The following is a 22,416-nucleotide window of genomic DNA, read 5'->3' on the forward strand; positions in this document are numbered from 1 at the left end:
AGAAACAAACTCCTCGGCAGCAACACACATCACCTCCAAGATCAACAGACTCTGCTCTCACAACCTCGCAGGCCCCAGATGAATCCCGTCTCAGTTTTCATAGTCTTCCCATCTGGACACTGACACAAATCCTGGATCTGGTAACAAGCTGATTCTAGCAGATTTCTTGGTCCCTCATGTTCCTGAACAATCTGTCTCGTAAACATCAGAGATCCTTTTGATTAAAGCCCCAATTTGTGATCACAATAATCTGTGTACTTTATGAACAGTGTCAGGAAGGCGGCTAACTAATTATTATATTATCTCTGCCAAGCAGGTCCTGTTTTCGGCTCAGTTTGTGCGTTTATCTGTTTGATTGTTATGAGGATTATGGATTACAGGCTTTATTTTCATGAATCTTTGTGGAAGGGTGTAGCATGGGCCACAGAAGAACACCTTAATTTTTGGAAAGGATTTGAATCCTGGGGCAGATACACAAATTATTTTTCACTTTAGTTAAACTTTCAGTACACGTCTGGGGTTGGATTGGATTGGATTTTCCTCACATTTGATACAAACATCCACCTGCACTCAAGGATGAACTCATAAGATTCTTTTCAAGGATCACAGGTCAAGGTTGCGATGACCTTGCATCCATCTTGTTCTCATACTTTTCTTCAAATTTGGCACAAACATTCACTTTGACTCAACAAAAAAACTAATTAGGTTCTGGTGGTCATAGGTCCAAGGTCTAGGTCACTGTGACCTTGTCCGTCTCATTCTTGTGAATGCAATATCTCAAGAACCGCTCAAAAGAATTTCTAAACATTCACTTTGACTCAAAGATAAACCGATTAGGTTCTGGTGGTCATAGGTCAAAGGTCAAGGTCATTGTGACTGTGTCTGTCTCATTCTTGTGAACACAGTATCTCAAGAACAGCTCAGGGGAATTTTTTCAAATGTAGCACAAACATTTACTTGGACTCAACAATAAACTGATTAGGTTTTGATGGCCATAGGTCAAGGGTCAAGAGAAGTGTGACCTCACAAAATGTTTTTTGTTTTTTTTTGCCATAACACAAGTAGTAATATGCCAATTATGACAAAACTTCGTCTTTTAGGATAAAATAAAGAAGTGATGACTTTTTATATCCAAAAGGTCAAAGGTCAGCTTCACTGCGATATCAGAATTTTCTGCATGATACATTTTACTGGACATTATTTGACATCACATCAAAAACAGAAGGGGAGACATTTGGTCAGATACTGAATTGGTGATACTAATTTTTCGTGCCGACCTTGAAACTGTGCAGATTGTATAGATCTATGTGTGAAACATCATTGTTTTCACAGACATGGATGTAAACTATAAGAGAAACTTGACTGGTGCTCGGAGGCATACAACTGTGGGGCGGTAATTGTAGTTAACTTTTGATTTGAATGTCATTTTCATGTTATCCACAATGTTCCTATTCAGTTAGTATTAATATTAAGGATCTGGAATGATGGCAGATTTTAGTAGAAAAAGATCCAACATTAAAACTGTGTATCACACTATCTCATTGGGAGAAATTTTGACCCAAAACATTATATAATGGGAATGAATCATGTTATCACCCAGACCTACAGTACAGGCCAAAAGTTTGGACACACCTTCTCATTCAATGCGTTTTCTTTATTTTCATGACTATTTACATTGTAGATTCTCACTGAAGGCATCAAAACTATGAATGAACACATGTGGAGTTATGTACTTAACAAAAAAAGGTGAAATAACTGAAAACATGTTTTATATTCTAGTTTCTTCAAAATAGCCACCCTTTGCTCTGATTACTGCTTTGCACACTCTTGGCATTCTCTCCATGAGCTTCAAGAGGTAGTCACCTGAAATGGTTTCCACTTCACAGGTGTGCCTTATCAGGGTTAATTAGTGGAATTTCTTGCTTTATCAATGGGGTTGGGACCATCAGTTGTGTTGTGCAGAAGTCAGGTTAATACACAGCCGACAGCCCTATTGGACAACTGTTAAAATTCATATTATGGCAAGAACCAATCAGCTAACTGAAGAAAAACCAGTGGCCATCATTACTTTAAGAAATGAAGGTCAGTCAGTCCGGAAAATTGCAAAAACTTTAAATGTGTCCCCAAGTGGAGTCGCAAAAACCATCAAGCGCTACAACGAAACTGGCACACATGAGGACCGACCCAGGAAAGGAAGACCAAAAGTCACCTCTGCTTCTGAGGATAAGTTCATCCGAGTCACCAGCCTCAGAAATGGCAAGTTAACAGCAGCTCAGATCAGAGACCAGATGAATGCCACACAGAGTTCTAGCAGCAGACCCATCTCTAGAACAACTGTTAAGAGGAGACTGCGCGAATCAGGCCTTCATGGTCAAATAGCTGCTAGGAAACCACTGCTAAGGAGAGGCAACAAGCAGAAGAGATTTGTTTGGGCCAAGAAACACAAGGAATGGACATTAGACCAGTGGAAATCTGTGCTTTGGTCTGATGAGTCCAAATTTGAGATCTTTGGTTCCAACCGCCGTGTCTTTGTGAAACGCAGAAAAGGTGAACGGATGGATTCCACATGCCTGGTTCCCACTGTGAAGCATGGAGGAGGAGGTGTGATGGTGTGGGGGTGTTTTGCTGGTGACACTGTTGGGGATTTATTCAAAATTGAAGGCACACTGAACCAGCATGGCTACCACAGCATCCTGTAGCGACATGCCATCCCATCCGGTTTGCGTTTAGTTGGACGATCATTTATTTTTCAACAGGACAGTGACCCCAAACACACCTCCAGGCTGTGTAAGGGCTATTTGACCAAGAAGGAGAGTGATGGAGTGCTGCGGCAGATGACCTGGCCTCCACAGTCACCGGACCTGAACCCAATCGAGATGGTTTGGGGTGAGCTGGACCGCAGAGTGAAGGCAAAGGGGCCAACAAGTGCTAAACACCGCTGGGAACTCCTTCAAGACTGTTGGAAAACCATTTCAGGTGACTACCTCTTGAAGCTCATGGAGAGAATGCCAAGAGTGTGCAAAGCAGTAATCAGAGCAAAGGGTGGCTATTTTGAAGAAACTAGAATATAAAACATGTTTTCAGTTATTTCACCTTTTTTTGTTAAGTACATAACTCCACATGTGTTCATTCATAGTTTTGATGCCTTCAGTGAGAATCTACAATGTAAATAGTCATGAAAATAAAGAAAACGCATTGAATGAGAAGGTGTGTCCAAACTTTTGGCCTGTACTGTATATATAATCAAATTTCATTTAAAAGGGGCTATACCCTTTACAGAAGGACATGTCATAACTCTTTTCACATATCTTTCGTTTCCACTCTAACATATTCATTTTTTATACTAAGTATTAGTATCCTTCTCACTCTTTGACCATCTGTACCCATCACATCATACACACTCATACACACATACACACACATACACTCTTAGATACAGGATGAGCAGTGAGGGGAAGGAAGCACAGTGACAAGACAATGGACAGGAAGAAAGTGTCTTGTCCTCTTTTTGTCGTTCTGGAGGCTTCAATGGAGTGAAAATATGAGATGGATGAAAAACAGGAAGGATAAGTGACTACAACAGTAATAAGATCTGCTGACACCTCCAGTCACATGCTCTCTCTATCTCTCCCTAAACCCATGACTTCAGGCTTCAGTAAATTACAAGTTTATGCTTGATCACACTTGTATTATAAAATTTGAATGCCACATTTTTGTAGGTTTCACAGTACATGTGATACTCCCTTTACCTCCTCATTATTATCATTTGTCAATCTTACTTCTTCTTCTCCTTAAAGAATTAGTTTGACACCAAGTTGATACCACTCTCATATCTGTGAGTTAAGTATCATGGTGGAGCCAGTAGGTTATTATCTTAGCTTAGCATAAACACTGAAAGCAGGGGAAAACAGGTAGTAAGTACAAAAAATCACTTAGCATGTATCTCAGAAAGAAATGTAAAAACTGTGAGTTGCCAGATACAATCAACAAACTGTTGTTATAGTTCTTTCTCAAGCTTTGGAGAGAGTCATGCTAGCTATTTCCCCGACTTCCAGTCTTAATGCTAATCAGCTCCTGGTTTTAGCTCTGTATTTAACGTGCAGATACAGTAGAACAGTGGTACCAATCTTCATATCTTCTCTTGGAAAGCAAAGTATTTAACTATTCCTTTAAAACCTCTTAGAAATCCGACAGCCCACCCACGGGCCCTTGTGAGATTTTATTTGATTATTGTGATATGTAAACAGTTGCTTTGTTTCAGTGGTTTACTCATACGACCTAATGTTCTAAAGCTACGCTTCTTGTGGTTCGACTGATGTTGATTCCTCAATGTCAGAATGGTGGCTAAACTCTGACCTTTGACTGACTCCTCACTTGAGCCAATAGGAGCTTCCTTGCTGTTGCCATGACCTCAATAGCCAATGAGGGCATGTGTTGAAACAAAGACCCTCGTTTACTTCATAAGGCCTCAAAGCCCATCAGTAGCCAGCGATTGGCCCAATGGCTTATAGGTCTTGTAGTCAATGACACTCCTCACATCCAGAGGAGTTTTTAACTCTTTCTTGGCATCTTAAGCTGTTCTAATTGTACATAAATGATAAACAAATGGCTCCCTGTTGTCTTAAAGGAGAAAAACAGTCTTTCTCATCATCTCTGTATACAGTTGGCTTGTTTTTCACTCAAGATCACACATTCAGTACATTGTTTTACCCTCATTTTTGAAAGGCTCCTGGTCAGAACCTTAGAAATATGTAAAATGCATTATCCAGCTAATACCTCCTAGTTCTAGTCATCTGCAGCATCTTTTTTCAAGAAAATATAAGGGCAAAGATCAAAGAAAAACCTTTTATTTCAGTGTGTTGAAACAAATATAGCTCAATGACAGAAGCACTTAGAGTGAATCTAACTGTTGGGGGGAAAACTTTTAAGTGTTACCTTTCAATTGAGACCATGTATGTGGGCTCACTTGTACTAAAAATGGAACAAGAACAGCTTTCATTTAACTTTGGGTATGCCTTGGACAGGCGTTTTAGGTGAATTTAGGTGAATTATACAGGACATTAAAGAGGTTTTAATACCCAGCTTTTCAGAGTCTTTCTACAATATGTTTTGGTATGAATTTGTTAGGATTAAAAATAAAAGATAATGAATGTGCTATACACTATCAGCAGCTTTATCCACAAATGTTATTTGTGTCTGTTGCTCTGTAATCATGATCGTCTTCACAGCTAGTAACCACATTCTCATCTCACTGTGGTGATTTAAAAGAAATACCAATATTTTCTGCGAACATAGTGCTACTTCTGTTCTGATGGACACCAGTGGCCCCGCGCCTGTAGCTGATGATTCAGCATTGTGTCTAATGGAAAGCTTTTAGCTGCCTTTGCATCCTCCCACTACTTTACAGAGGGAAATACTGTAAACCCACAGATTTACACAATCATAAACTTGCAGCTTTCTGGCTTTCATCTTGACTCTGCACATCATTTTCAAACTTCTTGTGGTCTGACTTGGACTGTTTTTTCATATTATAGCTATTTTAGTGTCTTTCCTCTTGTTACTCCCTGCCCCTATGTCGCCGCTGATGTTTTAATTTATTACTTACTTTCCTGTTTCTCTTTCTTTACCTCCCCATCTTCGCTTTTTTTCTTTTTCTATTTCACCTCTAAGTGATCAGATAGCTCAGACGGATGAGGTCTTGTGTTTATAACAAGTATGTTAGGACTAAAAGCTTTGCTGAGGGCACAGTACTGCATGCTGATTTATTGAGCTCCTTGGCACATACGCATACTGAGGGGCTGAGGTAGTGTTAGATTCGTTAAGGGGTTTGGGTAATGACAGCGCTGGAATGATGGTTTGTGTGTCTCTGTGTGTCTTCCCTCCTGCTATGAGGCTAATCACTAGAGATGAGCAATATTCCCTGCGTTTCATCAGTGCCGATAATCGCTGCCTCTCACCATCTGTCGGGCAAAATAATTTATTCAACCTCCAAACATAACTCCCAACTTCTGCTGTTTGTTCACAGCTTCTCTCAGTGAGAACTGCTGCAAACACCTGTTGTCATTCATACTTATAAAAGGAGCGCTACGCAGACTAACAAGCTTTTAACATGTCAATGAACTTCATTGGAGTTTTTGCTCATTTGAAAAGTTAAACTTGTATCCAGCTTCCTTTCCAGCATTTCTTAGTTTTGTTTAGCAGATGGATGATATGTAAAACTCTCCACTGAAGACACAGCAACCTTTGAAAATGTGTTTTTAGTAAATCTTTAATCTATTTCTAACATTTTTATCTTTTTCTCTGACAGGCAGTATAAAGGGAGCAACAATAGTGGATGCTCTGGATACTCTCTACATCATGGAGATGTTTGAAGAGTTTGAGGCTGCTACGGACTGGGTTGAGAAAAACCTCGACTTTAATGTGGTAAGGAAGTGTGTGTGTGTGTGCGTGTGTGTGTGCGTGTGCCCTTGTGATAATCAACTAAATTGATTTTTGCAAAAGCCTCGACCCTCTACTATAAGCCATAATTCAGTCAATAGAGGCTTGAATCATTTATGTCACTGGTAGAGAGGAGCCCTGAAAAGAGCTTTAAAGTCCAGGTGTTAATGTACCTAATACTCAGTCATGATTTAATTAAAGATACGTGAACTAGAGGCTGACATTTTGACATGAATCCTGTGGGTTATGTTATTCCTGTGGCAATCCTGTAGGATGGGAGTCAGTTTCTCTATTCATCTGACTGGGAGCAGGCAGGACAGAAATCATAATTACAGTATGTCAAAGTTTGTAAATATGAAGTGCGAATATGTTCAAATACATTTTTTAATTGTCTTTATGGTATCGGGATGGAAGAGGAGTCCTTTTTCCGGAATAGGGACGGGACAGGAATTCTTTTTTATCTCTGCGAGGTGTGAGCCTGGAAGGGAACATGCATTTAAAGTCGTGTTTATATGTGTGTGAGTGTGTGTATCTGTCTTTCTGCAGCTAATCTGGTAAACTACTGGACCTATCAGCCTAAAATTTTGTGTGCACATGTAAGTCTGTATGCTGAAGGACCGCTCATGGTTGCAGTGATTCACAATCGTTGAAAAACCCGTTTTGTTGACCGTTTAATAGCATCATTGACTGCTGACTCCTCACTCCTCTTTACTAGCCAGCAAGGGGTGCAAGTATTCTGGAAACTGGCACAGCTAAAAACAAGAAGCCTTAATGTTTGTTGCAGGCCACATTTTGTCCTTCAATGTGGCTCAAAAGTGGCACACAGAAAAGTTTGGTATCATTTTAAACTAGAGCTACTGCAGATTGATTCCATACCTGATATGTTATGAACCACCAGGCAATTTCACCTGGTGGAACTGCAACCTGGGTCTCATACCACACCAGGAGCATTTTAGAAGCGGAGTGTTTTGCCTGCCCAATTTTGTAGACTTGCAGATTTTGTGTTTATTGTTATTATTTCTTGCTTGTGCTGTAGCTTATAGACAAAATTAATACCGTTCAAAGTTCAGTTATGAACGGCATGGGTCAGATATTTGTTGCTGTGGTTTAGTCGTCAAAAATACATGAATTCTTATAATTTAATTGTATCTTATGTCATATACAGTGCCTGTTATCAGGAAAACTCTGCTTTGTGCAACACACTGCTGCTATGTCAACAAAAGATGAGGCATTTATTTTTTTAGGTTCTGGGACGCTTCTGAAAGGTGCGGCGTTGCATCTACTGAATTACAAGAGCTGTCTAGATTGGCTGTGATCAGCTCGGGCGACATTTTTACTTTGTCATAGGACTAAGACAAGACAGGAGGTTTTTTGCGGGAGTGGGATGTAGATAAGAACATTGCCATGGATAAACAAATAACTGAAGGTGAAATAAGACAAACAATTTAGCAGCCTGCAGTAGTGTTTTACATAAAAAGACACAAAAGTCTGAAATAGAGTACTACTACAGCCCAGTGTTATTTATAGTTTGTCAACTGGGTTTCATTTTTGAGGTGAAATTGATGCTGTTCACAAGTCAACATCCTAGATTTCATGCTTTCCCACCAGCACTTGAATGCAACACATAATACGGGTAGTTATAGTTCAGAACAGTCTGGTTCTGGTGTAAATCCCAAATCTAGATCACCACCTGTCTGCTGAGTTTCAGCCAAATCTGTCTCTAACTTTCTGAGATATGTTGATGACAGACACTCAGGAGAGAAAACATAATCTGCCTCCAACTTGCATGTAGTTTGAGGATGAAAAAACCCCCATCACTTGCCAGAAAACTGTTGGATCAGAGAAAAGCAGGGCGGGATGTTTACCGTCACTAATAAATGATGCAAGTATAACAAGAGGAGATGATATTTAGCGGAGCCAGTTTAAGTGAGAGAGACAAATCTCTCTGAAGTATCCATATTCTGTTGTCTGCTGCGTATGTAATCAAGCTGTGTCAAAGTAGTGATCAGTGTTGCATCCTGCAGTCACTCACAACAAAAGAAGCACAGTTTTCTCATTAAAACACTAAGAAACTCTTGAACCTTTTGAGAGCTCTTTGCCAAGGACGTATGCTTATACACAGGACTCCCAAGGCCCATAAAAGTTTTATTTTAAGCATGTAAAACAGAGGAAAATACGTAATTACATTGATGCCACTTTTCAAAGCCTGAAAGTCACATTAGCTGTTTTATTTGGACTTTTAATGGCTGTGATTCATTTGGACACTTTGTACTCATTACATGCATGACCTGATATAGTCCTAAACTTTGTACAGAGACATGACAAGATGAGCAGGGAGACATCTAACTGGATTTCACCACATGTAGGTCAGTGTAAGTGAACTGTTATATACAAGACTCTTGATGGTGTCCTTAACTTGGATGTTTGAGATGTGTGTGTATGATCAGCAAGTGGATGGAAAAAGGCCTTGATGATGCAGCACTTAACCATCCCCCCATCTAAGCTGTTTCTATTGGTGTGTGTTTTTGCATACTTGTACACGGTACATAGAGATGACCGAAAAATGTATTTTAACAACAGAGTGAGGACATTTTTGCAAAGTGAGGACATTTTGGCCGTTCCTCACTTTTTCAGAGGCCTGTTTGAGGAGACTTGGTTTTAGGGTTCAGGTTAGAATTAGGTTTAGGTTAGGGTTAGGCATTTAGTTCTGATGGTTAAGATAAGGATAAGGGGCTAGAGAATGCTTCATGTCAATGAGGGTCCTCACAAAGATAGAAGTACAAGAATGTGTGTGGGGTTGTGGGTGTCCCACAACCCCACACACATTCTTGTGTGTGGGGTGTGGGTGTCACACTAACTCACTGAAAGCAGCATGTGAAAATGATGAAGCAAAATTTAAACAACTATCAAAAAATATTTTTTTAAGAAAGAAAATGTATTACAAATGTATTGTGACGAGGGACAACACATTAATCAGGGTCTTCACTAACTTTTGCTCGTAAGACATTATAAATACATGATAATTAGTATAATTAAGTCATAATATAACAAACATAATGAGCTCAGAATTGCTTTGTGTTTTAATATTTGATGTGATAAACGTATCCTTTATGACCTGATATCAAAGTTAATGTGATTTTTTTGATGCCTGGATGATTAAATTGTAGAAAAAATTATCCAGGCCTCTTAATGGGCTCTGCTGGTAACACAACACTTAAAGGGGAACGGCACCAATTGTCAAAATTCATACATGTTCATTCATGTTTTTCCATGGTCTAAAACAGTCAAAAATACTAGTAAACCTGAACAACTCTCCCAAATTCAAAAGATAGAGTGCTTATAATCAAGCTTGTGATGTCATAGGACAGGGGTAGGCAACTTGCGGCTCCAGAGCCACATGTGGCTCTTTAGCCTCTCTCCAGTGGTTCCCTGTGGCTTTGACAAAAAAGTATGGAAATGGATCTGTTATTTTTTTAACATTTAGATTTATCATCGTTGTAAACCTTTAGAAGTTTTTATATTCTCCAGCTGTAAAAATGTGCCTATACACCAGCCTATACACCAGTTAAGAAAAATGTTATAACATTTCATTAACTGAAACGTGTCATACATCTGTGGCCTGGCACCTTTTCTCTAAATGTTGCCAAACGTCAGTAGCAGTAGCTAGTCTTGAATCTCCCTGCTGAGCTAGCTATGGATCCAGATCCAGAAAAGGAAAAGTCTTGGAGGAAAATAGAGAATTTAAAAGGGTGTGAACAGGTTTGTTTGCTTTTACCATCAATGCTGCAAAGTGAAATTACAGAATAATCATGAATAGCCCACTGCAGAGTAGCCACCTGGGAATTTTCTGAGTATATGGGTACATTTTCTGTTCCAGAGCTGAGAACACTACAATAGAATAAAGATAATTTGGGTATAAAAAAAGAAAACATACATGCTGTGGGTCCACAAATTCAGTCTCCTATTCATTGTCTATGGGGCAGGTCTAGACTTTATACCCCATGACATCACAAGTTTAAAACTTCTGGCTTTGAGAGAGAGTAACTCGTGTTCTCAAATTTTGACTAAGCTTTCCTAGGCCATAGAGATAACTAGACACTAGAATTTTTGATTTAGGTGTTTTTTTCTTTTAATGTGTTACCAAAGTTATTGAAACCATTGTTCTTAGATGTTTTAATTAAAACAGTCACAAAAAAAGTGCACTTCACCCAGGAATCACAGGAGTCACAGAACTCTGTATGTGTGGGTGTAAGTGTGTGTGTGTGAGAACAGGAAATGAGTGTATTGACTCTGATTCCTCTTCCACAACGTTATCAATAAAACCCAGAGGGGTGAAGAGCCAAAAATATGTCTAATGGATCCATACTCAAGTCTATTACTGCTTCTTTAGTGTGAGTACAAACACACACACACACACACACACACACACACACAAAACGTATTCAAATGCAGCTGGATGACTAAGTACTAGAACTCTTCCTGTGTTTGATATCAGCATTCTCCCTTTCCTTCTTCCTCTCGTGTTTTCTAGTTTTATTTTTTGTCAATTGTTATTTTTACACCCATGGTAAAACGGGATGATGTGAACTTGCCAGTATGAGCTGCTTAGCATTTAAATACATACACACCTGTGCACACACAAACACACACAGATACCAGCCTAGTTTGACTTCAGTTAATTGAAAGGTGCAAAAAGCATGTGGGGTCTCCATGGTAAGTTAATCAGGTTTATATGCCAGTAATGGGAGGGCTTATAATTAGTAGTAGGATTGATTTATTTATGATTAAAATATTGCACTTAAAAGTTGCAAAATAGAGAGACAACTATCTTCAGATAATCTCATCTCTGTAATGAACAACAGAGTTAATAGGCTCATTGTAAGTATAGTAGGAGTGTATGTTTCTCAGTGCTCATTTCTGAAGCACTTATGGACTTTTGCTCGTGAGCTTAATGACAGAAATATATAGATATGCGAGACACACACGCTTCACCCCTTCCCTTTGATGTCTGCTTTGATTGTAGCAGGATCCTCATTATAATATCCCTGTTAAGAGCTCATCATTAGGGAGAAACAATGCTTTTGTGCAGCCCTGACTGCAAATGTGGTTTACAGGTATCACCACACCAAAGAACACATCCGGTCCAACATGATATAAACATCAAGCACTGTCATGAAATATACTTTCACATCAGTTTTAACCTCCCTTACTGTACTCTATGCAAAACCGGATGTCTATTCCCAGGTCGAGGCTTGCCACACCTGAATTTTCAGTGTCACAGCAATCCCCCGTGCATAATGCTGCCTTATTTACATCATTACTCAGCAGTCGTCCCGTCACTCAAGCGGCAATGACGCAGCGGGAGGCCCATTGTTTTCTGATCTGCTTTGTTCGTCTGCTGCAGTAGCATAATGTTGAGAGGTAAAGCTCACCTCCGGTACTCCACACTTTCTCTTTAGAATAAGTGCTTTTTAATGGAAGAGCTGTTATTGTGAAACCACAATGGGAAGGGATGATTTGAATCTGTTTAGGTTTGCTAATGTTACTGAAATATTGATAAAGATTTTCTAAAAATAGATGGAGACATTTCTCCTGATGTACTTGGGAAGTTTGTCTGAAAGATTACGTAGACAAGGGACACTCAGCTTGCTTTGCCTGGGTGCCACTTTTGTAAAATGACAGGAGGCCAGGGGCCAGATAATAAACATTAATATTATTTATCAGATAAAATGGATAATCAAGGTAAATCCAGTTGCAGCAGCCACACATACTTCAGGTGTACGCAGGGGTGTTTGTAGGATTTGAGGACATTTGGAGCTAAGCCAGACCTTAGCCTCTGGCACTTTTTTTAAGCTTTAGTTTGATGTCTTTGTGTACTCTGGCACCTTATTTACATTCAAAGTACAGAAAAATTGCCAATGTGATTCAATTTATCTTCATTATGAATTAGAAAATGGTCAAGGTACCACCCAGCACCCTATCAAGGGCCAGATTTGGCTCATAGCCTGCAACTCAAGTATCACTGACATAGAGAAATAAGATGTTATCACATCTGACAGCATGATAAATGACAGAATAGGGACTGATATTATGTTAAGATCAACAATAAACTTCTGAGAATCAAGTTAAATGATCCAGAAAAGTAAGTCTTAAACTATATAGTCTCCGAGGAGACTTAAAACTTAAAAATGCTGCCATTACCCCGGAGCCTATAGGAGCCTTTAAAGCGATTTAGAGACAGAGAAAGGGGATTTAAAAAGAGACGGAGGAAGACAAAGGTTTGTTAAACAAACAAAGGGAGATTTGCTGAGACTTATGAATACAGAAGTGATGACAGTAGCCAGGAGTGTTTGTCTCTGGACACTTTGCCAAGAAGACGTGGAGTAACAGATGGAGAAAGCAGAGAATGCAGATATACTTGATGTCTTTATGCAACATGTCTGCCACAATACAACTGTCCCTAAGCAAAAGTACACAAGACCTGATTGCTTTGTATCGTCTCTCACACACACATCAACACACAGTGATATGACAGCAGTGGCCGGTAAAAGAAAGAAACAGTTGTGCTGTATTTTTGTGCTCCTGTTTGTGCTGTCTAAACATTTTTTCCTGTGGAACTGTGGGGGTATAGACTAATGGTTTTTACCTTTTCATGCCACAACAAACCTGCTTACTACATACTGATTGGTTCACACAGGAATTAAAGACGATCTCAGGAGAGGAAAGAAAGTAAATTGTGCAGCCATTAAGGTATACTTTTTTTTTTTACTATATTGTAGTGAATCTAATTGCATAGATCCTGCACTTGTGAACTCAGGCAGTGCCACATGAGTCAGGGGAAATGCAGCCAGTGATTTTCAATATACAATATTTTATGGTTCTGTAGCAGCAGTTTGTTTTCTCACATGTGTACAAAGACATTGCAGCTGTAGCTTTTGGTGATAGAAAAATACAGTTTTGTAACTAGTATGGGTGAAATACACCGTGATTCTTAGCCAGTTTGATTCAGCATTTAGGATTTGATTTTTTTTTTAATAATGAAATTGTTACTAGAATAATTAAGACAAACTTTTTAAATTTCAAATGAATCAAACATGCCCCAGAAAATTACTTATCATTATTGGTGGAATTTGGCTCCGATAGTGGCCGATGAATGCACAGCCTCCACCAGTCATACAGGGACGTACATCCCCAACCTGAGCTGAAGAAAAGTTGTGTTGAATCAAGCAAATAGGGGCTTGATCAGTGGGTACAGCTCCAAAGAAAGACGGTCCCTTCTGCTGTGTGACTACTACATTTCATTTCGGGCCCCGCTGTGTGTCGATCCTTCCCTCCCCTTCACGCTTAATATCTGTCCTATCAATTAAAGGCAAAAGCCCAAAAAAATAATCGTAAAAAAAAAAAAAATAATAATAATACATATATATTTTGAGTATTTTGAAAACACAAAATGACTCCTCTAAGTATCTTGTTACATATTACATGTGAATTTTTTCAGCCCGGTCAAAGAACAGTTACAAAATACTCAGAAGTAATTGAAATACATATTACAAATACAAGTTGGCGTAGAATTACTGCCCATTTCTGATCATCACGTTGTATGAAAGCTCCATACACAAAGTCAAGATTCTTAGGCTTTAAGGAAAAGTAATGGCTCAATAAAAAAATGCCCCATCTACATTTTGTAAGGTTAGTTTGATGTTTTGTTCCAGATTTATTCATCAGTTACCTTGAGATTCATGTTTAGTTCCAGATTTATGGATTTATTGAGGTATTTAGTACTTTGAGATGGATTTTAAGACTTGTCAGCTATCAGCTTTTCCCTGCTCCAAACTGTCACTATTATATTGGCCTTTAAAAATCCACAATCTGTCGACCCAAAGAAGGCACTAGGCAGTGATACACTGAATGGCTTTTTAGCCAGTCCTGATGGAGGAGGAATTTTTCATTAAAATGCTGCTGACTGTTGTTTACAGTATGGCACTTTGTGGGTCAGTGTCATCCCTCTGTAGTTTGTAGTTTTTAATCATGCCTTTTTAAAAAACAGCCCGTTGCTTCTGTAACTAGGACAACTTGGGGCCAATTAGAAGTAGCATTAGCTGCTAACACTAGTGTTACTGCTTTGTGTTGACTGAAGCCTGACAGAGTACATGTCCCCTTCTTATTTGATGCAACCAAATCTCTGTCTGCACCTCTAGTTACTGATATAAACAGTTACTAGCATGACTTCAGCATAACTCTCTATTCTTCTACGTGCAATGAGTGAAAAAGTGTTTTTCCTTCAAATAAAACCAGACAAAATATGACTGTAGCTCCAACACCTCACTCAGAGTCCCACTGCAGGAGCCACACAGGTCTCACTGCCATTTATTTCTACACAAACAGCTAAACAACACTTTTAAATCTATTTAAAGGAAAAGAGCAGGAGTACAGGGTTTATAGCACTCCTGAGACTTCCTGTGTCAGACCTCAAACACTCTGAAACGCAACTTAGAATCATAAGCTAAGAGTGTGTCAGGAAAAAGGAAACTCGATATTTCCTGTAATGACAAAACTATAGGTGTAATGATATAACTATATAGTTGTTTTTTTCTGTTTACGGTTTTAACTCAAAGACCAGCAAATACAAGCTGTCCAGTGACGCTTAACAACCAGCCAATCACCCAAAAAAAGAGAAGATCATAAGATATACTTCCATCTACTCGGGCCATTATCTCATCGATTCATCTCACTGTAGTCCTTAATTAGCTCTCTGCTAGGAAAAGGCTATGCTTAGTCAGTTTCCTGTGTGCTTTCTAATGGATTTAATGTTGCAACATCAGGAGACTTGACTCTTCCTCTGCCAACTTCGTCAGGCCCTCTTGCAGGAATGAGATAACGTCGACTAACTGCTGACTCAGGGGGTCATTGTCCAACAGTTTGAAGCAGTGATGGCCGCTAAAGGCAGTCACACAAGATACTGCAGGAAATCTGCTGCGACTGTTTGCTCACAAGTACGAAACATTTCTGTTTCACTCTTCTGTCTCATTTACCGAACTGAACTAAACTGCACAGACAGCAGGTAGTAGGAAGCATTTCAGCTGCCTGTGTGTTGTGGAGGAAATAATTCAATTTTAATTAGGAAGAATTAGCTACACAATCTAGCTACTCAATCAGTCATTCAGACTTGGGAGGGGGGGGATGACAGGACACATTTTGTCTTGCATATAATTTGTTTTTCCACAGGACGAAGTCTATTGTCCTATCTCTGGTTGACAGCAGTGACTTATGAGAGCTGTCAGTCAAGCACAAAAACTTCATCTGAGTCAGGAATCTGCTCATAAAGATGCGGAGAGAGAGAGAGAGAGAAAGCGAGAGGGAGAGATGAGGCTCCATTGTTCTGCTGCTGAGACAAATGGCTTTACAAACTTACATTTTTTGTCATTATTTGTCCCATTCCCTCTGCCAAAAGCTGTCTTGAAATAGAGGCATTGTATTTTTAGATGCAGCACACTTTATCACTGCCATTTAAGGCAATGTTTGGTGGTGAAGGATTTCTTTTTTAAGTAAAGAGGGAATATGAAGCCATTCACTCCTCCACACAGATAGGAATAACAGTGTCCAACAAAAGGGCCTATATTTTATCAGTGGACTTTTTGAAAAACTTTTTCAAAACCTGCTAATGAATCACAGGACAGAATGACTCAAAATCTGGCACATACATCTTTCAATATCTACAGCAACACCAGCAGCTCTGAAGGCACATAGGTGCTTTAAGCTAAATGCTAACGTCAGTATGCCAATGTGCTCACAACGACAATGCCAATATGCTGATTTTTAGCAACTTTAATGTTTACTGTGCTCACCATTTTAGTGTAGCTTTTTTTTAACATGCTAGCATTTACTAACTAGCATAAAACACAAAGTACAAATATTTAGCCATAAACCAAACTATTGGACAAATTAAAAATTTGACCTGATGATGGTGCTTTATGGAAATGGCAGCATTCACCAACGTCCAACAACTTTGTACACAATGTCTCTCTTGCCGATATCGTTTCTGCTAATACTTCTTTTTGGGTTTGTCTGGTTAGGTGTCATTTTCAGCTGTACGCTGATCAAAAAGATCAAAGCAGTCGGGCTGTTTTCTGTTCAAGGAGTTAGTATCCAGTTTCACCCCCAACATACTCTGGAAATTGAGTGAATATGGATTTCATGTAAACTTCTAAACCAGGATTTGCCGAGATACCTGGCGTCGTGTGTTGGCAAAACCAGAGTTTGGTTTGACTTGCACGCTATTCACTTCAGATATTTCAGACAGGACCCAAAATGGTGGACCAACTAAGGTCGCCATCTTTTCATCTACACCACTAGTGTGGCTAAAAAAACAAAGCTGTTTGACATTATTTTATGTTTTGATAATAACCAAGACACCCAGAACGCAGGGCAACTGTTAAAAACTGCTGAAACTGATGTTTTGTTTTGTTTTTTTTTAATTCCTGAGTAAATAATAATTTAAATGCAGGGGTGGAAAGAAGTTGCTGCTTTTATCATGATAATATACAAATATTGTGACATCATATCAGTTTCAAGAGAAGCAAAACTAAACTGAGAAAGTAGAAAATGGTGGACAATCTGAGGACACGGCCTTTTATTAGCTGCTCAAATAGCAACTTGAATTCAGGCAACCCAGTGCACTCTCCTCGCCAGATCGGCAAAATCTGTTGCTGCCGTTACAGTCCGGATCCAGCTCGCTGTGAACCCCACCTGCAGTGTCTGGAGCTTTCACCCACTCTCCTCCCAGCAAATGGCCTCCTAGCAGCAGGAAGCATGAGCTAGTTAACTAGCCAGCTAGTTCTTCTTTTGATTTGTAGTCTGATAAACAGAAAGCGAGAGCAAGTCGAGAGACTGAGAAGATCAATGCGCTTCATTTAGCTCCACATGGAATCAGATTTTATTCATTTTAGATACTAAAAAACAATAGAAAATCAATAAGCCGTCACTGTTGATATTGTGGCAGCCACTAATGTTAAATCACTGTGTGGCAAACACTACATTAGCCTGATGAGCAGGGACAGCTAAATGCAGCACTTCAAGATTAATAAAAAATGAAGTATATATTTTTATTCATTCTATTTTACATGTAACATTCATTTTAGTAGGTGATTAAGTGAGTTTATTTAATAGAGCACCTTTCACAGAGCAAGGTCACAAAGTGCTTCACTGGACTAAATTTTTTGATATAAGACCATAAGAAAGTTACTTATTTATTTACCACTTTTCTATGCTGTATATGATGTTACAGAAATAAAAGTCAGAAATACTGATATGCAACCTCCATTGTTTTTAGAATATGTCTCATGATGTACAGACAGTGTATGATGCAACTTTTCTCCCATGGTCTAGTGTCAAAAAATAAACAAAAATTACTTTTTGAATTGCATTTCTACAAAATTACAACATATACTGAATCAGCATCCAAGAATTGAGATAGTATCAAATCAGGAAATAAGCATATCATCTCAGCCCTAGAAACTACTCTTACAGCGCAGGTATCCGCTGCTCAACACACCCTAAATGCATGCAGAATGCACATGTGCATATTGCTGTGATTGTTGCTAGATAGGCCACTTCCTCAGAGCACTGCAATGTCTCATCATCTTACTCAGTCATAGCACACTCACTTTTAAACCAGCAGAGAGTTAAATGTTTTCAGTACCAACTGTTGGCTCATTCAATCCAAAAATAACTTGTCTGAACTGTGGAAAGTCCACCTCAGTCTAATCCTCCCTGAAGTGAAACGGGACCCGGGAACAATTCTGTATTGAGCTTTTGCTTTCCTAATTCACTGTTTGTAGGTGGAGAAATGTGTATTCATGAGTTGTACTTCTTCAAGTGTTTATTGTCTCATATGTCTTTCCTTTGTCCCTGCTGCAGAATGCTGAAGTGTCTGTGTTTGAGGTGAACATCCGGTTTGTTGGAGGTCTGCTGTCCGCCTACTACCTGTCTGGGAAAGAGGTAAGAAACAAAGTGAAGCTCCCTGTAGTGTTTTCTCATGCCACCTCTGCAGTGAACAAGACTTTGAGGAGGGAATCTTGCCGCCTGTTGGCTGAGCGATGAAACAGATGGTACAGGGCAGATGATTGATTGTGGAGATTTAGTGATTGAATGGGTGCTTTATATGCTCAAAATCTTTAGTAATATCCCCTTTAATAGCTGGTACAGATAAATGTATCCCATTAGGGAGTACTCTTTCCGAGTATGGGTCTCTCTTTCTCTTCTAGTTCAATACCAATCACACATTTGATGAGTCGAAGATGGCTGGAAAATGGCCTGTAATGTTGTTCCTATTTTATGTGGTGGCTGTGCATCGGTAAAGGATACAGCACTGTTGATCTATGTGTCAAACTAAAGAGATAGTATCAGGTTCTTTTGTTTTCCCATAGGAATGTCCTTGCATGTTGGCAAGAACATTGGTAAAATGAAGGTTGCCTACAAGGTGCCTCAGATATAGAAAACTGCCATTGTTTTACAGTTTTACTTAGAAAAGACTTCCTTTTTCGGGTCGTAAAAGAAAAAGAAAGGTGGTTCTTCATCGGCCTAAGGGGGAAGACTCTGTTCTGAAGAGTCAGATTACTGTTCCAGGCTTGCTTTATTCAGAAAAATGAGAGCAGAGGGATTCCACGGGGCTTCTCACTTTACTCATCGCGCCAGTCCCGCTGTGTCTATGTGCATGTGAATCTGCTTAGTGACTTAGAGGCTGTGAAAATGACATCAGCAGGGTATTACACTCAGATCGTGTTCCACTCCGCCAATTTAGGGATTTTGCATACAACTCACTTTTCCTTAATATCCTCTCTTCTTTCTGTCTTTTAATTACACGCCTCAGTCTCCTTAATGTATGATAAGACCCCACCAAAGAACTCCCCCGAAACCTGGTACCTGAAAACCGAAAGATCTTAGGAGTTTTGTTTCTGTCACAAGAGGGATTTCACTCCGAGTCACTTTTATCTGCACTGCTGTTGACACCTCAGCTGTAATCTGCACTTTAATACACGTACACAGGTCTACACACTGTCCTAATCTACACCATCATCGTAGCGGTGAGCGAACAGGACTTGTGAGGCTAAGTGCTCCTTTATTAACAGGGGGAGATAGTGCAGGCAGGAGTCAGGCTGGGAGTTCTCTGGTAGCAAAACCTATTTCCAACCTCAATGAACATGTCAGTGCTTCAACACACACAGAAAATCTGGGGAAACATTACTTCTTATTGGTCAAGTGCTGGATGTTAGGACTATGGCTTAAAATTGGCAATAATAACAATGGCTGTACTCAACTTTGAGTTATGTCAGTCCATTCAGATTTGGTGTTTGCTCCTTTTTTTCCCCAAGAAAAGTTAGGTATTTAAAAGGATTGATATTTAAAAGGACGTTGAAGGTGACAATGACGGTCACATAATGTAGTAAACAAGCCAAGTTGGCCCTCCAAGCTAATGCAGACTAACTATGCTAACGACGGATCGCAAATGTGCCAAAACTATATCAAACAAAAGCCTGAACAGTAGACTGCATTGTATTAAGTTGCTGTGAGCTGTAAACTCACCACTTCTGAGCAGGAGGTAAAAGATAATGTTATCTCAGAGCCTGACCGGGCAAAGCCTCTCGTCTTCCGGGCAGCTGCCTCCTCACTCAGAATTACCTTGGTTCTGGGTACACAGTTGCCTGGACCGGAGAGCAGCGTTAAAGCAAGGAGTGCTCATTCTGCAGCTTATTCAGGGGACAGAAACATCCCCAGAAGTACACCGCACACTGACAATTACTGGGGTCCAAGAATCTTGACCGACTGAGGGTTCTCTGACTGATGATTTAAATGTTCGGCAGTCCTAAATCTCAGTAAACAAATTTCTCAAAGCAAATTCCAAAGGGAGAGACAATATAGCACAAATCATAGAGATTAATCCTCTAAATGTGTGCGTCTCTCAACAGTACTTTCAAACCTAAACAGTACTTTATGAGTCTCCTCTGTAGGGTGGCTGGGCTCAGCCTTAGAGAGGGTAAAGAGCTCGGATATCCGGAGAGAGCTCGGAGTAGAGATGCTGCTCCTTCGCGTCCAAAAGAGGCCAGTTGAGGTTGGTCGGGCATCTGATCAGGATGCCTCCTGCGCTCTACCCAGTAGAGGTTTTCTGGGCATGTCCCACTGGTAGGAAGCCCTGGGGCAGACCCAGAACACGCTGGAGAGATTATATAGTCTCATCTGGCCTGGGAATGCCCCGGCATCCCCCAGGAGGAGCTGGAAGGCATTGCTGGGGAGAGGGGAATCTGGAGCACTTTGCATAGCCTGCTGCCCCTGTGACCTGGGCTTGGCTAAATGGTTGAAAATGGATGGATGGATGGTTAAGCTGGCAGTTATTCGCAGGCTTTATTAAAGAATTTGGTCTAAAAATGTGAGAAAATTGTGAAAAAATATGATATTTCAAATCAAATTTTCCTCAAACCCAAAGTTTTTCTCTTTAAAGTTCTTATTTTGTACAACAAAAAGTATAAAACCCCAAAAAGAGAAATAAATAGAAAAACAGCAAATCTTGGAGCAAATCAGAGCTGGGACTAGAGAGTAATTTTGTTTGGAAAATGTCTTTAACGAACTATCAGTGAGATCAGTATGAAGAATCATTGGCTCCGGCTGCTTTATCGTCAGCCATGTGAGGAAGTTCCAATTAGGATTTGTTTGCTCAACCAGCCAAGCACATGCCTAAAAACAAGTTACAAAACAAGTGAACAGTGAAGAATTTATAAAACAACACAAGATGAAATGCCTCAAAACAATTTCAAAATAAAAAGCTGAAGTTCAGCTAAAAGCAAAAAAAAAACCCAAAAACTTGTATGTAAGTGCTTGGAAGAACAACCCTGAGCTTCCCACTGTGATCTGCATTTGACATACACAGTCATAACAAAAGCTGCGTGGAGATCATCTGAACTGCATGACAAGTGTGAAACAGTGGAGGGCAACTGTGAGCCCTCATCTCCTCTCAGCAGTCACTTGCAGCTCCATTTCTTTTTTATTATGAGAGTCAATCAGCTCAAGACTTCCTCCTGTATTTCGTCAGAGCCATGAAAGGCCACTCTCCTTCAGCTGCAGGTCAGGGTGCCCTGAAGGATGGAGGCGGTAGATGGATGGCTGATGGGTGGCCTCCAAGGACTGAAGGCTGTTGATGGACAAGTTGACTGAGTGTTGCCGGTGGTGTGCCTCTGAATGGCTAAAAGACAGCTGGGTAGTGCTCAACAGGCTGTTAGGGGTAAAAGAACAAACAACAGTGAAAGATAAGAAGGAGATACACTGTGCTGATTGAGCTTGGACTGGCAGAACCCTGAAACACAGACCCGTGTATATATAGCCTCATCCTCTTTGCTTTTTTTAACACCACAACTTCTAATTAAATCCACTTTAAAATAGCAATATAGTCCACAAAACAAGGCTGGAACTAACATTTTTTCATTATTTAGTCAGATGAGTATCGTTCAACTGTGTCATTGAGTCTATTAAATATCAAGACAAATGATAAATGTCCTTCTAAATTTTTTAAAGCACAAAGTTACATCTTCAAATTGTTTGTTTTGATCAACCAGCAGTCCAACAACCCAAAGATGTTCAGTTTATTTTACATTTTTGTAGGGCTGCTCTCGACTAAGAATTTTCCTCGTCAACCAATAGTTTTAGGGCCATTAGTCAACTACTCGCCTGCATGTTTACGATATTAATTTCATTATTAAATGATATATTTTGGGCGGGGCAACACAATGGTTTGAGTTCAAGGTGAAATACAAAACCGTACTAATGAACCTTCATTAATATAGGCCTATATTTTATCTACAAGTGCACGTCACACACTGAGCAAGCCGTCTGTTAATGACGCTGTCGGCAAAGCAGTAATGATTGTGCTAATGGGCATGTAACTACTTACATGTTTCAGGTGATACGTCATGTTTGTAGTCGACCAATTAT

The 22,416-nt window shown here is 39.8% G+C and overlaps 1 protein-coding gene across 1 annotated transcript in view; it reads left to right on the forward strand.

Annotated features, from left to right (window-relative positions):
• The window catches only part of man1a1 (mannosidase, alpha, class 1A, member 1), a 201,358-nt gene that overhangs the window by 85,003 nt on the left and 93,939 nt on the right, over positions 1-22,416 (forward strand). Inside the window, exons 3-4 of the mRNA XM_033648713.2 lie at positions 6,308-6,423; positions 18,355-18,435. Coding sequence (XP_033504604.1) covers positions 6,308-6,423; positions 18,355-18,435 — 197 coding nt within the window. The remainder of the gene's footprint in view (positions 1-6,307; positions 6,424-18,354; positions 18,436-22,416) is intronic.

This window comes from Epinephelus lanceolatus, chromosome 13 (assembly GCF_041903045.1).
Source record: "Epinephelus lanceolatus isolate andai-2023 chromosome 13, ASM4190304v1, whole genome shotgun sequence".
Classification (NCBI taxonomy): Eukaryota; Metazoa; Chordata; class Actinopteri; order Perciformes; family Serranidae; genus Epinephelus; species Epinephelus lanceolatus.